The 15,176-nt window shown below is 41.1% G+C and overlaps 1 protein-coding gene across 2 annotated transcripts in view; it reads right to left on the bottom strand.

Moving 5' to 3' along the window:
- The window catches only part of MAD1L1 (mitotic arrest deficient 1 like 1), a 378,475-nt gene that overhangs the window by 157,475 nt on the left and 205,824 nt on the right, over positions 1–15,176 (bottom strand). For both annotated transcript variants that reach the window (XM_042798366.1, XM_042798365.1), the window contains exons 14-15: positions 14,748–14,836; positions 5,963–6,053 (exon numbers count right to left, since the gene is read on the bottom strand). In XM_042798366.1, coding sequence (XP_042654300.1) covers positions 5,963–6,053; positions 14,748–14,836 — 180 coding nt within the window. The remainder of the gene's footprint in view (positions 1–5,962; positions 6,054–14,747; positions 14,837–15,176) is intronic.

Genomic DNA, 15,176 nt, shown 5'->3' with positions numbered 1-15,176 from the left:
CATCCACTCCCACGTGCTCCCATGAAACTCAATGTACTGGATGAGTGGGGTAGCACAATACAATATGCTCTTCTGCAGACCTGGACCTGAACTTCTCTGCATAGTTCATCTTTTTACTGGATCTCCTGCTGTATGTTCTCAGCTATTCTATCTCATAATTAAATCCCTCTGAAGCACACACAAATTTGTTCCTACACCTTGACAAAAGCTATACCTGACTGAAGAGATGCCAAGTGGTTTGCCCAAACTCATTTAAAGAAGCCTTTTTTTTAAAAAAAAAAGGGTTGAACTTGACCACTTGAGGTTTTCAGTGAGGACCAGCTGTGTCACAGAGGCTAACACAGACCACAGCATGCACAGAGGAAGGAAAAAAGACAGGAAGTTTGTGAAGGGGAAAGCATGGAGATAATCCAGGAAGAGGACTTGTGAACGTTTGAGAGGTCAATTAGGGAACCCTGAAAGGGTGATGATGTCCCTTTAAGTTTTGTAACAGTGTAAATGATTCATTCATCATTCTTCACTGGTCACATAGTGAACAGTTAGACTGTTAAATGACCTCAGCTCTGCCTTGGGCTCTTAACTCCAAGCTAGTTACTGCCTGGCCGCGGAAGTCCTAACTATAAAATGAGTCATTAATGCTTAAAGAGGAGAAACACTCCCTTGTCTACCACCCAGAGGAATATGCACTTGGGGTTTTGATAGTCCCTCAAAACACAGAGCTAGGATAACAGGGAGACTAGCCCAACCACAAAGGTTTCAGAGATAAGGGAAAAAAGAAAGAGAGCTCTCTGGATACCCCAGTACTTTCATTGTCCATGGACATTTGACTCCTGGAGAACTTAATAGAGCAGACAGCAGCTACCCACTCTTCACATAGAGCCTCCTGCTTTGGTGGGACCAACCACCACAAGTCCATGCTAGCTTAGGCAGGCCAATTAAAATGACCTAAAGTAGACAAATAGGACAAATCTTCAGACACCCACTCTATTTGCATCTAACGTTACCAATTATGTCAGCTACTCTTACTAACAAATTAAAGTATTTCTGCTTGCAGAACTTGTTTATTTCTTACCTTCAAATCGTTACAGCTACAACACAACTACCACTGAAGTGGACAAGTGGTTTACTCTTTAATTTGTGCAAAAATAATAAATTTAAAGCTTGGAAGAAACTAAGATTTAATTTAACCAGATTAGTATCTTAAAATGTAAACTGGTCAATAACAATAGCAAAGTTAGACATTTAGAAAGAAACTACTGCATATGCACTAATGAACATCTCAAAACATGTTAATAAAGTCATGCCAGCATGAAAAAATACCCCCAAATACTTTGTGGAGTATGTTTTTCTCAGGCAATTCCCTCACAGACACTGGAACAGGGAATTCAGTCCCTTCCATTCTGAGAGCAAAATTTAGCATAAATAACAGCTTCTGGCTGGGGGAAAGTTTTCTGATGACTGTCCCCATACTATGCAGTTAGTCAGCTATTTCCAAGCTCTTTGAGATAAAGGGCAAAAATCAACTATTTTAATACATATGAGTAATACTGCATTTATATGAGTGTTGCTGTCATACTACTGACCTGCAGAAGGGCTAGACACAACTAGTTACTCCTGTGACCAGGCGCATTGCACTCAGTTGATCAGTTCAGAGTTTGTGCCAAACCAGAAACCTTTCACACAGCCAAACTACCCTTATAGGGTCTCATCTAGTGCCTGAGATCCTCTCCTAGCTTTCTGTGACCCCATTAAGGTTTCCTTTACTTTTATCCATACAGATCCACTTATCTGAACTCTGAGTGGAGCTTCATTTTTCTCACCAACCAGCTGTGAACTAATTAGGAGGACCTCTAACTAGTCCTGCTCCCTCTCCAAGCATATGGATCCAATTAAGTCAAACTGCAGCTGATTTTAATCAATCTTCCTTGAAGCAGCCAAACTTGAAGAATCTCTTCTCCTTCAGCTCGAAGAGTAGAGGAGAGCAGGAAAAGCAGGAGAGTAGTATTTGCATAAGGAACACTTCACATCCGCTTGGTTGCCTGTAAACACAAGGCTCCTAGCAGTAAGAAATGCTAATTGAACACTCCTCACAAGTCTTTCCTCCCACTTTATCCAAAAAGCACTGATTTGATCAGTCTCTCTTGTTCCTGGCATCAAGTTGCACTTTTCCACCAGCAGCTCGGGAATATGGTCCAGATCATTTCAGATAACTAAACAAACCAAACCTTTCACCAAAATCTCACTTGACTACCACAGGCCAAGCAGTAACAGCACATTTGCTTTCCTGGAAGCCCTTTTTGCTTCACTGAAAGAAAGGCAGGGGATGGGAGATAAAATTCTCTGGTTAAACCCACTCCTTTCATATATTATTTGAATCCCTCTCCTGAACAACAGTTCAAATGTTTTTCTTAAGATCATGTCCCAGGTGATGGGGAGGCACCCTCAGCAGGGTGTCATTTCTTTACAGTTTCAACATTTCTTGTGTTTTTGTAATCTGAGGGGTTTATTAGCAGTAAAGACCTGACCAGTGAGTAATATCCATGCTAAAGTCTTTATACCAGTGAAGGAAAATCAATGCAGCCTGCAGCTAGGTGTCAAGAGCCAAAGGGTTTTGGAAGAAGGGGTGTGTGGAGGTGGAAAGCGCCTTCAGCCATAATTCAAGCTGTCCCCACACAAGCAAAGTGCACAAAGAGACGTCAGATATTACATACACTGCTGCAGACAGCTATCAGTATCTCAGTTTCCTTATTTGCTAATACTGAGCTCAGGGAGTGCGAATCACACACCTAACACAAATGTACATTTCCACATGCTCGCTTGCCCTCTGGCCATACCATCAGGGTCCTGTAGTTCACAAAGTGGGCTATTGCTAACAGCAGCCAAATCAGAAATGAACAAAATTCATGTGCCAATACTCGAATACAAAAGGATGCAAGAGGAGGCAAACATTTTTGAAACTTTACTCCTTTTCACACATCAATACAGTCAAACATTGACATGTTTAATTACCAAATATTAGCCGTTTCTCCCTAGATTTCATTCACCACACTCAGCTTTGCGAACTCGAAAGACTTCAGTCCAGTGTAAAGCAGTCAAAGCCTTAATTCTGCATCCTGCCTCTTCCTCTTCCAAATTCACAACTTTATTACACCCCTTATATGTATGTTTCATTTAGTAGATACAATTCCAGAAAGTCAGAGGTTTTATTTTAAAAAAAGAAGGAACTGCAGATAAAAATTCGTCAGAAACCACCCTCATCCTACCTTGTTTAATGTCACCCCCTACTTTCTCTTACACCTTTATTTGATATGATGCCATGCTTTTCCCATGTCTGTAATTTCATCTTTCTCTTCAGCAAAATTTCCTTGTGATTTCTGTATACATAGTTTGTCTTGCTCTTTTTTACCATTTGTGATAAAGAGACATTATTTTAACCCATCATTTCCCAGTGATTTCTTTCAGAGATGGGAATAAATAACATGTCAGACTAGCAACATTTCAGTGACCTTATCTGAGTGTATAATAATATTTTTGGTGTATTTGCTCAGCACTGATAGAAGAGGTGAATTTCTAAGCTTAACCTTAACTTAGTGGGTTCCCACTGTAAGGATCCTCCTTCCAATGTGTTTATAAAAAAAAGTTGTTCTAAGTTGGGCCTGTCAGTATACTCGATTCTCAAGGTGAATAAAAAATGAGAAGGCTGACGTTTTCCCCTCTGAGGAGTTCTGAGATCTTGACCATTCAGGTGGGCACACACTGATCAATACTGACATTTTAGCATTCAGCTAACATATTCCTGTATTTATGCTTTCCTCTCTACTCCTCCTCTTTCAGAGAAGCTGCTTTTGGCACCCAGTCCTCTAAGACACAAGCAAAGTGAGAAGCTAAGGAAGGGGGAGCTACCCTCTGTTAAATAAACAATTAAAGCCATGTCCTCACCCTTGGCAAAGCAGATGTAAGAGCATGATTACCTTAATTTAGCTAACTAGACTTTTTGGGGATTGACAGACTTCTCTTTCCTAGACCTGCTAAGCCACATGACCGCCTTCCTTCTCTTTTTCCACACTGACTTGTTATCTCATCCTTCCTATACAATTTTTACTCTGCTCTATCTGCAGGTCGTTCCTGTTCTGCCCCACTCCCTCCACACAGCCCTAACCTGCACAATACTGCATTCAAACAGTGAGCACCATTAATGAGATAGGTCATAAGGATCCTGTGATGAGTTTTCAAAGCCTTTTTGGTGAACAGTACAACTGTTATTGTATAGCAGCTTTACCACAGTATGAAGGTCTCATCTTGTTCCTGTCACTACGTTGCTTTCCTACACTGTGAAAGCTCAGCTATCCAAATGGTAGCTGCTGCTGATCTCCTCTACCGAGGGCCAGAAGGCAGACAATTAGCAAGACTACACTGAAGACTTCAGACCTTTCCTGTTTGATTCTGAAATTTTAAAAGCTTAGTGTTCTGGCATCTCAAGAGCAGTATGAGCAAACAAAGCAGAGCATCTTGAGACATCACAAAGGAAACAGGGAATCCCTCTGGTCAGGCCTTCTTGGAAAGCCAGCAGCCATTGTAAGACAACTTCGGCAGATTAAATGTGACCTGAGTTGTAATCTGCTCTGAAACCAAAGCTGCTGTTGTGTTTGTTGGAGACCTAAGCATCAAAACAGCAGCCCAAAGCTTTCATCTCCTGATGACTGAAACACAATTAAAGGAGAGCCGGGTGACAGGTTTCACACTAAACATGGCTCAGCAGAGATGCTCAGCAGCTCTTAGCTCCAAGCTTTATCAAAGCTGTCACTTCCCCTGTCTCTAGGAATTGGTAATAAAAGAAAAGAAAAAAAAAAAAAAAGATTTTATTTTCTTCTAATAGGTGTCAAGTTAAAAATCAATGGTCTGTCTGAAATCTGGGTAATTTCAAACCTGCAGGTTTTCTACCATGAAGCAATTTACGCGAAAATGAAAAAAAAAATAAGAGCGAAAGAAAGAAAAATGAAGAAAATGAAATGCTACAATTCCAAATTGTTCAGCATATCAGAGAGAACAGAAGGGAGCGATAACATGGTTCATAGCAGGATGGGCTTTGATTAAACAAAACAGGCTCAGGTTCTTGTTTGCTCCAGCACCTTTCAAACGGGAAACACTGTAAAAGCTTGAAGCAACTCCAATGTCCCTCCTCTGCACAGGACAGCTGTTCCCAAAATGAAAGTAAGCTGAATAGACAGTCCACTCAACTGCTGCAGGTGCCCTTCCGCCCCTTCAAGGAGGGTGAGACTTCACAGATATATCTGGAGTGAAAAGCTGAAGACCTTCTGCCTTTTAGGACAGCACGACCTCAGGCAAAGGTAGAACACCCACAGCAGCACAGCAAAAGAAACAACACCCTTTCGTCCTCCTGACTCCACACCTTCTGCTCTCCATGTCTGTGGTCTGGAGATGCTGCCATGTCATCCTCTCAACAGCACTGATGCTTCCTGACTTGGAAAACTACTGCCTAATGAGGCCACAAACTGGTCTGTGTCTCCATCACCGACAGCAACAGTGGAGTCTTCAGGATGAATGGAGCTCAAATTTTTGTATCAGCTCTGTGCTGTTAAGCCCTGTCTACACTCCCACTTTGGCACGAATGAATTCAGAGACAGATAACTTATGGTAATGGAGTTATTGAAAATGGGACGGTTTCGAAGGCTCCAAAGAAGAAAAAGAGGAGGTTCTAGGCAAAGGCATCAAAAAAGACAACTGCATTTTTATGATTGCATCTGACATCAAAACACTCCAATAACACGGTCAGAGATACTGGTGTGTTGGTGCAGCTTGCACAGGCTTCCCAAAAACGCCTTGCCCAGACTGAGGGCAGTGAAGTTGTGTGCTGTGAGCATCCTGGCACTTCTGTAAGAACAGCTATGGCAAATGTACCATGTCAGGCTCTGCAGCTGCTCTGGACCTCCACATTTCCTACCTGCACAGTTAGCTTCTCCAGTTTCAGTTCCAGAGATCTGTTCTCCTCTTCCAGCTTTCTGCGTTCAGCTTCCAGCTCCTCAATTTTCAGCCTGGAGAAGAGAAAGTCAATAGACATTGTGTCCCTGCACAGTTCCACCACAAATAATCAATTAAAACATGAAAATACAAGCCGTATCGGATTATTCCTGTATTCAGTACCACAAAGCTACACTACTGAGGCAATTAAAGCATGACTAAAATATACCAGTTTGTATGATTAAAATATAATTTTTAAAAGTATATTAAAGATATACAACTTGAATATAAAGCATATCCAACTTAGATACTTCCCAAACCACAGACTGAGTCTAGACCATCATGTTTAATAACCACCAACAGCTAAAATCTCCATGAGTGCATCAAATCTCTTTTCGATCTGATTTATACTTTTGGCCTTCACAACACTCCTTGGCAGCAAATTCCACAATTTAATTATGTGCTGTATGAAAAATTAGTTCATTTTAGTTTATACTTCACATGTGATTATTTCACTGAGTGGCTGTTAGTTCTGCTATGAAAAGTCGTGAATAATTGTACCACACTGCCCTCTCTAAACCATTTTACAGGCCTCCTCTATTATTTCCTGAAGAATCTCAATTTAGTCCTTCCTCACATCAAGGATTTTCCATATTTCTGCTCATCTTTATTGCCCTTCCTTGTTCTTCCTCAAAGTTTTATATAGACTGTTTGCTATGAGAAAAGCTAGAACTACAAACAGGGCTCAGATGTATTCAGCGCTATAATGAGGCTTTCTGTTTTGTTCACAACTTTTCTAATAATTCTTAGTAGTCTATTTGTCTTTTTAACTACAGAGCATTTACCTAATATTTTTAGAAAACTGTTCACAATAACGTAAGATCTCTTTCTTGAGTGATAACAGCTCATTCAGAGCCCACTACTGTGGGAGTAAAAGTAAAGGCATTTATTCTTATGTGTGTGGGTTTTGCAATTATTGACGTACAACTTCATTTCCCATCTCAAACAGCATCATAAGAGCCTTCTGAAACTCTGTACAGTCTGATAAGCTGCATAATTTCATATTATCTCAAATTCTCTCTACTCATAAATTCCTCTTTGTGTTGGACAAGAAGTTCCCAATAAAAATCATTCTAGGACCTAGTGGCAAACCCTCAGTATTGTGAAAACAACATTTATTCTTTGATTTTCCATCTTTTAACTTTGTATTACATAAGGAAACTAATGGAAGAAAAATGCATCAAGCTTTACAAAGTAGACAGACATTACATTAGATCTGGCTCAGGAAATCCCGAAGACAAGGCACTAGAAGCTAGGAGAGCCTTCTGGCAAAGTACCTCAATAGCTTTGCCCCATTCGCATGGTCATTCATCACAGGCCATCCCTGCAGACAGTGCACTGGGACCGCCAGCCCTCTGGGATTTTTATATTCTTATTAATCCAACAAAGAAGCTTCTTTCTTATTCCATCAAAGTTTCTCTGTGACCTTTGGCTCAAAGCTTTTTGAAAGGTCAAATATATCAAACATATCAGCCTTAGCCAAATGGTTGTAGAATCCTTCAGAGAACTCTATCAAACTTGTTAGGCAGAGGATATTATTATAAAACGTTTGATATAACATTTTTGCTTGCATTTAGGTACAGAGTATAAAAACCTTAACGCTGCTTCAAGAACCTTACCTTTCACATATTAACTTCTTGGGATTAACTGTGCAACTAATGCATATTAACACTGACCTTTGCATTCAATTTTCTCAGAATCCTTTTCCAGAATATTTTTTAAAAATTAATTATCTTGCTTGAAAACACTCACTTTTAAATTATCTAAATTAAGCTGAAAATCCTTGCACCATAACAATAAACAATGCACCCATCTGCCAATATCCCAAAATTATGCAAAAGAAATTTCAAGTACAATGAAGAAGTCATCTCTCCTAGTCACTGGGCAAAAGTTACAAACTTTTACATAGAAGCTGGTTGATCTACATCATGTTCAGCATGGAAACGTCTGCTTTATAAATATGTAGCTTGAATTGCTTAAATTATTTGTAAGCCCGACCCCTGCTGGTAATTTTCAAATATTATAAAGTATCACCTTTTTTCACTCTTGGAAGCTTCTAAAATGCTGAGGAACAGCTTTTAGTTTTGTCTAGGCCATTAAAAAAGATCATCAATAATTTCCAGAAGACACACAAAGCTAGCGGGGATGGAGGATGCTGAAGAACCAGGAGACTGAAAAGGTCGGAAAAAATGGAAATTCAAAATGGAATAATGCTTTTAACAGCATGTTTCTAAATGGATTGCAGAACAGGCCACGAGAAGAGCAACGTTTTTCTCTGAGGAACAACGGCACAGCAGCTACTGAAAGGTCAGAGCTAGACACAGGACTCTCATTAGTACTTCCTCCATACTTGACAAGTTGAATTTTAATTTAGAACAAATTTCTCCCCATCCAGTCTCCCAAATAAGCTGTGATGTTGCCACTATCTCCCTGCAGAACTCCTCTCCGTGTGGAGGTTTAAGTTCAGGCCACTTAGATGACCTTTAAAAATCACCATAGCAGTTACCAGAAAACACTTCGCAAAGATCCAAGACTCAAGTGAGCTGTAACAAGGGTAGGTTTAAGTCATTATATTTTTGTGCTATTTCACCTGCAATGTTGAGAATTAATAATTTGTTTTTGCCCTTCATGCCTCACTGAAGAAAAAGCAGTGATTCAAAGCCTGGGGCACTCGCAGCCACGCAGCAGACGTATCCTGGCCGTGCATTTTGCGACCGGCAGCACACACCAGAGCTCCTGCAAGTATGGCTCAAGCTCACAGCCTCTCCCCCAGGCTCTTGCCCTTAGGCTCATCCCTCAGATGCCTGCTCCTTCCCAGTACCCCAGCTATCGGGGTACCCTCCTTTCAGACACGGCACGGTGTGCCGGGGAAGGTCAGCCCACCGAGGCACGGGCAGCTCCCCTCCACACCACCCCTGCTCAGATCTCCGTCAGAGATAAAACTTGCTACTTCCTCTGTGCTGAGGACCAGGAACTTTGCTGTAACCTCCTTGCACCAGAGAGTTTTGTAGGACTGACTAGAGCTTTCGCTACTTATCCCTCTTCTAACCTATTTTTAACACTGTTAAGTGTCCTGGATCTCCAGTGGGAAAGCATTAAGAACCATTAGCAAACAGTTTGTGCTATTCTAGCTTTGCTTTCCAGCCCTGGGGAACTCTTCCCAATGGCAAAGAGAGAGAAGCAAGGGAAATCCTATCTATATATAAACACAGCAAAGCATTTGCAGCTGGTGGTTAAGATACGGCAGTCAAATATTGAAAAATATTTACTTGCTTGGCACTTGAATTTTTTCATTTATGTAAATTCAGGTACAGGGCCAACTGTGTACTGCTTTTGGATGCATCAGCATCCATAAAGGCAGCCTTAGCCTGCATGCACCTTGTGCTCCCTCTGCCCAGGGACATCTACACAAGAGATGCAATGCTATTTTATCACCAATTTGCATGCCTCAACTTGTTACATATGGGAGTTACTTTCGGGTAGGGAGAACAATCCAAGATAAATTCATGTGAAAACCACAAAAAGCAGAGTACTGAAACATCTGGGCATAGCGCAAACCATCTATCTACTTAATGTTTGGCCCAGAATGAATGCTGGTGCCCATTTAAAAGCAGCCTTGAGGCACGAGAAAGGAAAAAACATGGGCTACTTTCTGAAATACTGACACCATTCTCAAGTTTTATTATACAGGAAAAAGTCATTTGCATTAATTTCTGGAAAATTTACCAACTTCTCCATAGAGGGGTTTGAGAACATGAAAATATTTAAACTCTGGCAAAGATCTCTTCACATTTCTGGAAGACATTTCCTGCATCAGATGCAGACAGCTTAACCCAGAGTCCAAGGTTCCACAGCCACAAGGTAAATTCCAGCCACCTCCACAGCCTTTCACAAGATTAAATTTAGTGCAAGAATCTAGAATCATTTGCATTTGCTCAGACTTGTGAATTTTCCCATTTTTAAAAACTGAGTTTTATATATTGCCTCTACTGTGTGTTTCACTGTCACAAATTAGAAGAGGGAACAAGACAAAAAGCAACCTACAGCCTCAGGTCTCCTGAAATGACACTTGTGGGAACCAGGAGACAACCCGCCGTGTGTGTTCAGTCTATCTAAAAAGTGCTTAGGTAGTGAGCAATGGCTGCTAGAGAGAAAGGCCAGGCTGCTCCTATTTTAGAAAGGAAGAAGGGGGCAATCTGATTTTCAACAGCACCTAGACACTTCCAAAAGTCTCTCTCAGTCCAGAGCTTTTCAGTGGAGTGAACCAGTGACAACTCTCCACAATCACCCCTTTATCTTTCTTTCATTCGTTTTTAATGATCTCAGATGTGCTGTGTGATTGCCTGTAGAGCAGCGTGGATATCACCCATGAGGACATGTCTCACAGAGGCCCCATCTGCAAAGAGGACATGGCCATGTGGAAGAGCTATTGCTGAACAGGAAACTACTGAATGGAGCAGAAAATGTATGTGTTGGGAAGGCGCTATTAAGGGATCCAGATGGCATTGAGATGGTGTTAGGAGTAGAGCAGACAGAATTCCAGCAAGTGTGACTAATAGGCATTGGCAAGGACATGAATTTCTTTTGAATTACTGTAACTCTACCCAGTCACTAAATCCACAGAAAACATTTAGGATTTACTGGGGTTGCAGTTTGACAGGAGAAAGAAAAAGTTCAGATTTGTTCCAGCTGAAAAGGTCTTTCAGCTGTTGCCCCTTAAGTCTTCAGTGAAGTTCTTTTTAAACGTATTACATGTATTTATAGGTTTTGAAATATTAGTTTCTGCACAGTTATCACCTTCTCTCTAAAAGGTGCTAATGCCTAAATGCTCTCTGCTTTTCTATAACCCACAATGCATGAACTCAACAGTTTGACCACTTTTTCTTTTCATAAGATCTGCAGAATATAAACAACTGTGATTTCAGAGGGAACTGCAAGAAGTGTGAGAAATGACAGCATTAGCACCGGCTTTTATTGTCTCTTCAGAAACAATGATGCTGGGAGAGAGTTTCACATTTAAAGTCATAAAAGGTCTGACGAAAGACTACTTTGTTCTCAAGAGAAGGAGGAAAAACTGATAAAGTCTTTCAAGTTTCTTGCTGAAAATTTCCTTTCCATACCAAAGAAAAATGAGACAAAAGATATATTTTTAAAAGCTCTCATTCACTCACAGGAGGATTAAAATGGATTTTTTTTTTTTTTTTTTCTTTATGCCTCTCCTGCTTTTGTTTTCAGAAGTTAGCTTCTAACCACGGGGTGTATATGGAAATGTCTGGAGGCTCATGGTCCATTCCTGCTCTGCAGAGTCCCCTCGCTGGCTTCTGCTGTTTTCCACTATTTTTCACATTCCTTCATGACAGCAGCTAACTGGAGAGGCTGGGCTCAGTCCAGAAGAGCAGATGCATTGTACTGTAGGTTAATGGGATTTCAAAGACCACAATAGCTACAGAAATAGAAATAACTCCCTCATAAGTTGTGGCATTTCCTTCCCCACTTTCCAATTTGAAAGTTTGAATTCTTCCCCCTGTTTTCTTCCAGAATTAATTTCTGGCAGCAGTCTGTAAAAGTAAGGAGTAACAGTGCAGCTCATGTTGCTCGCTCCTCCTTAGCAGCTACGTAAAATTGAGTAAACCAGTCCTGTTGAGGCCCACAAGGACAGAGGAGGAGGACAAGCACAGCAGACCTACTGCTTTCCCATACTAATCTCTGTTATCCTCCAAACCCCTTTGGTTCTTTCCTCACAGCTACCCAATTTGTCTCTGCTGTAAGGAGAGGACACATCCAGCCAAGCCACGAGGAGTGTTATGGCGTGGACCACAGCACATTACTCCTGAACCCCAAAAGCCTGGGGGAAGACAGTGATTTATCTTGTGCTCCTTTGAGAAGGAGCCTCTTCTATGAAGAAAGAACTTGGCCCAGTTTCTCATTCAATGCACGGAAAATGCCAGAAAACAGAAAACAAGGCCCAACCATATCCTTTGACTGCTTAAGTCGAGGGTATAAGAAAAAAATCTTTATGGAGTCAATTCTGCAATGCTGAGTTGAGTGTCTGAGAGTCTGAAAAGACACTTGAAGCAGTAATAGTAGCAAGCAGTAAGGAAAAAGAAGTAGGGGCTGGCTTACAAGTTCTCCAGCAAAGATCGCTCCAGCAGAAAAAGAACACTTTACACCAAGTCATTTACTGTTAGAACTGAGTAGTGAAAAGGGTGATTAAAACCAAACAAATCCATGCTTTTTGGAACAGCTCTGTAGCTAAATGACTAGCATCAGGGCCTGGGACATGTATTTAAATGAGCCGTATTAACAAAAAGTAATTCAGTAAAAAGAGACAGAAAAAACAGCCTGGAATTAGATCCTGGGATTGTGGCTTCTGTGCATCCACAGCCTCAGGAGCATGCCGTACTGAAATGGGAAAGAGAAGAAAAGACAAAATATCACCGTGAAACAACTGCAGAAGCTTAGCCTCTTTGCTAAAACAGCTTTCAGTGTACGGCTCATCACTGGAGAGTAGCTCTGCACCATCAATGGCTTTACTGGGAATAGGCCTGTGTTTCTGTCATACCTTGTGTGAAAGATTGGACACAATTTAATGAAAGGAAGAGAGAGATGAGATAAGTAGTCAAATAAATTCTTTAAAAACAAAGTGAGAAAATCTAAGGGAGTTTAGGGCTACCTTTGAGCAGAACCAAACACTGCAATCCCTTAACAAGCAGGTACTTGTGAGCTCCACTACTCTCTGCCCAGGAAATAGATTTTAATCCAGGGCAAAGCCAGACATCTCTATCCCCATTGCCAAGAGCCTATCACAATATGAAGTGGTCCCGCACTATGTGGCAATCCAGCTGTTTCCTCCTACACATGCTGTCCCTGAAGCTGCTCAGTTAATAGATGGCAAATGCTGTTCAGTGAAGATAAACACCGAATAATGAGCCTTGGGGATGAAAATAAAGAGATTGAACATCTCCTACATGAAAGGGTGCTGCAGCCCATACCAACCCAGGGAGGAAGAGACCAAGAAGGTACTGTAGAAATACTCTGAAAACCTTCAGCTCCCAGAAGACAGCAAACAGGATGCTGGCTTTACTGATATAGAGGCATATTATTAATCAGGAGTGACAGGTTTAATGTTGCTGAGGAGGTGTTGAATACTTCTGCATCAGGTTTCAGAGTGTCTAGTGCTCCTCAGCAAAGGAAGAACCTGAATGAGCTCAGGTCAAACAAATATCCACAAATACACAAAAGCAGATGGAGACAGGTTTATCCTCCTGAAAAAGGGAAGCCATAGCATACTATCCTTTACCAGAACTCAAACATACGACAGAATAAAAAAGGGACATGTATGCCCCTGAAAAAGGGAAGCTATAGCATACTGTCCTTTACCAGACAACAAACATATGATAGAATAAAAAAGGGAGATGTATGCCTTGGATCTCCAGAACTATTACACCACCTTGAGGGAACTATAGAAGTGAGTCTCTAAGATTAGGTGTACAGCCCTAAACTGTACTGGAATAGCTTAGCTGAACATGTGTTATTTTCAAATGCCTCCCCTCTGCTATGGAACTGGGCTTTCCAAGCCATAAAACAAGATCCAGAGGCAAAGCATAAGAGCAAAGTCATAACATACAGGCCAGTAATTTCTGCTTTCTGCAAGATTCTGCTTGCTGCAAAATCCTGCTTTCAGTCCTATGAGGCAGTAATGCTTTACAGTGATGGAGCTGAAAATATAAAAGAATTAAGAAGTGAAACTCCAGACAAAGTCTTACATCAGCTGAGAATAAAAAACTCAGCCTGTCAAGATCCGATTTGCTCAGCTTAAATAAAAGGAACTTTATTAAACATTCAGAAACAGATGAACTTTTCTGTGTTCAGTATTTATTGTGTCACTTGCTTTGGAACGGAAGCTGTAAATGCTTTAATAAATACATGGAAATGTTGTCTAGCTTCACTGTAGCTTTTGTAAACGCTCATGTATTCTCTGCTGAAATGCTGTTTTGTAACTTCTCTTTCACTGAATCACAACAGGTACCCCTCTGCCATCTGCAGCAATGCACAAGGGGAAACATCCCTCTTTTATCTCCAGGGCTACACGAACATCAGTATTACAAAAGCTGGATTCTAAACCTCTTCACACACATGCCAACAGATCCTGTATTATTTTGACCAGATTTGGTCAAAATAAGAAACAAATAGCAATGCTGTTTCCACAGGAAAAAAAGTCAACCGGGGGAATAGTGATGCAGGAGCCAGCCTTATGAATTAATTGAGAGCAAGAGACTTGAAACATTAAAAGAAAAGAGCCTGCAGTATCCCAAAAGATAGAAAAAGCTTATAAAGTATCTAAATGCAGGAAAGATCTGGGGCTGAGACTTTTTGTTAATGCTTCACGGATTTCTCATGTCCATAAAAGCTGGTGGGAAAGTAGAAAGTGTGCTAGGGAAAAGAACATCCTACTTCAGAAATAAAGGAAAATACACCTGATTGATGCTACCATGCTGTTCCCCGATTAGCAGGCAACCTATGTACATAGGCAGTCTATACGTGTGTACTTTTTTATGCATTGTAGTGTGGTGAGGTCCTGTAACTGGTGCTTGATCATGAGATGGCAATAATCAGAGCAGGCAGCGAAACTACCCTGGGCATTTCCCTTCTTATTAGTTCCATGGAAACTAGCAGATTCTTCTCAGCGTTCCCTTTGCTTTGCCTACCTCAGCATGTCAACCTCCTCTTTGGTGATGATGGTACTTTGCTCAGCTGTGCACTCTTGAGACTTCAGGACCTTCATCTCCACCTCCAGCTGCAGAAGAGAAAAGGCATTAGTTCCTCCAATACTAGTAAGGATGACACATGAACAGCAAAGGGAGGAGGAGGAAATCATGATGTTCTGCACAGATCAGACCTTTCTCGGGATACAGATGCGAAGCACAACTCTTCATGTGTTGAATGTCAAAACTTTGGTTAACCCTGACTCCCTCTGCAATCCCTTCTGCCTTCCCTAACATTTTCTCCAAGGTAGATGAGGCACAGAAAGTTGATTGTTTCTAAGCAAGGCTTCTGCTTCTCTCCCAGATATTTCCCCAACCTGTCCCCCATGGATAATAGGATGCAGAGAATTATCTGTATGGTATTAGAAGCTT

This window comes from Tyto alba, unplaced genomic scaffold, assembly GCF_018691265.1.
Source record: "Tyto alba isolate M040663 unplaced genomic scaffold, T.alba_DEE_v4.0 Super-Scaffold_28, whole genome shotgun sequence".
In the NCBI taxonomy this organism is placed as follows: domain Eukaryota; kingdom Metazoa; phylum Chordata; class Aves; order Strigiformes; family Tytonidae; genus Tyto; species Tyto alba.
Note: the sequence above shows the minus strand (reverse complement) of the source record. Positions and strands in the feature narration are given on the sequence as shown.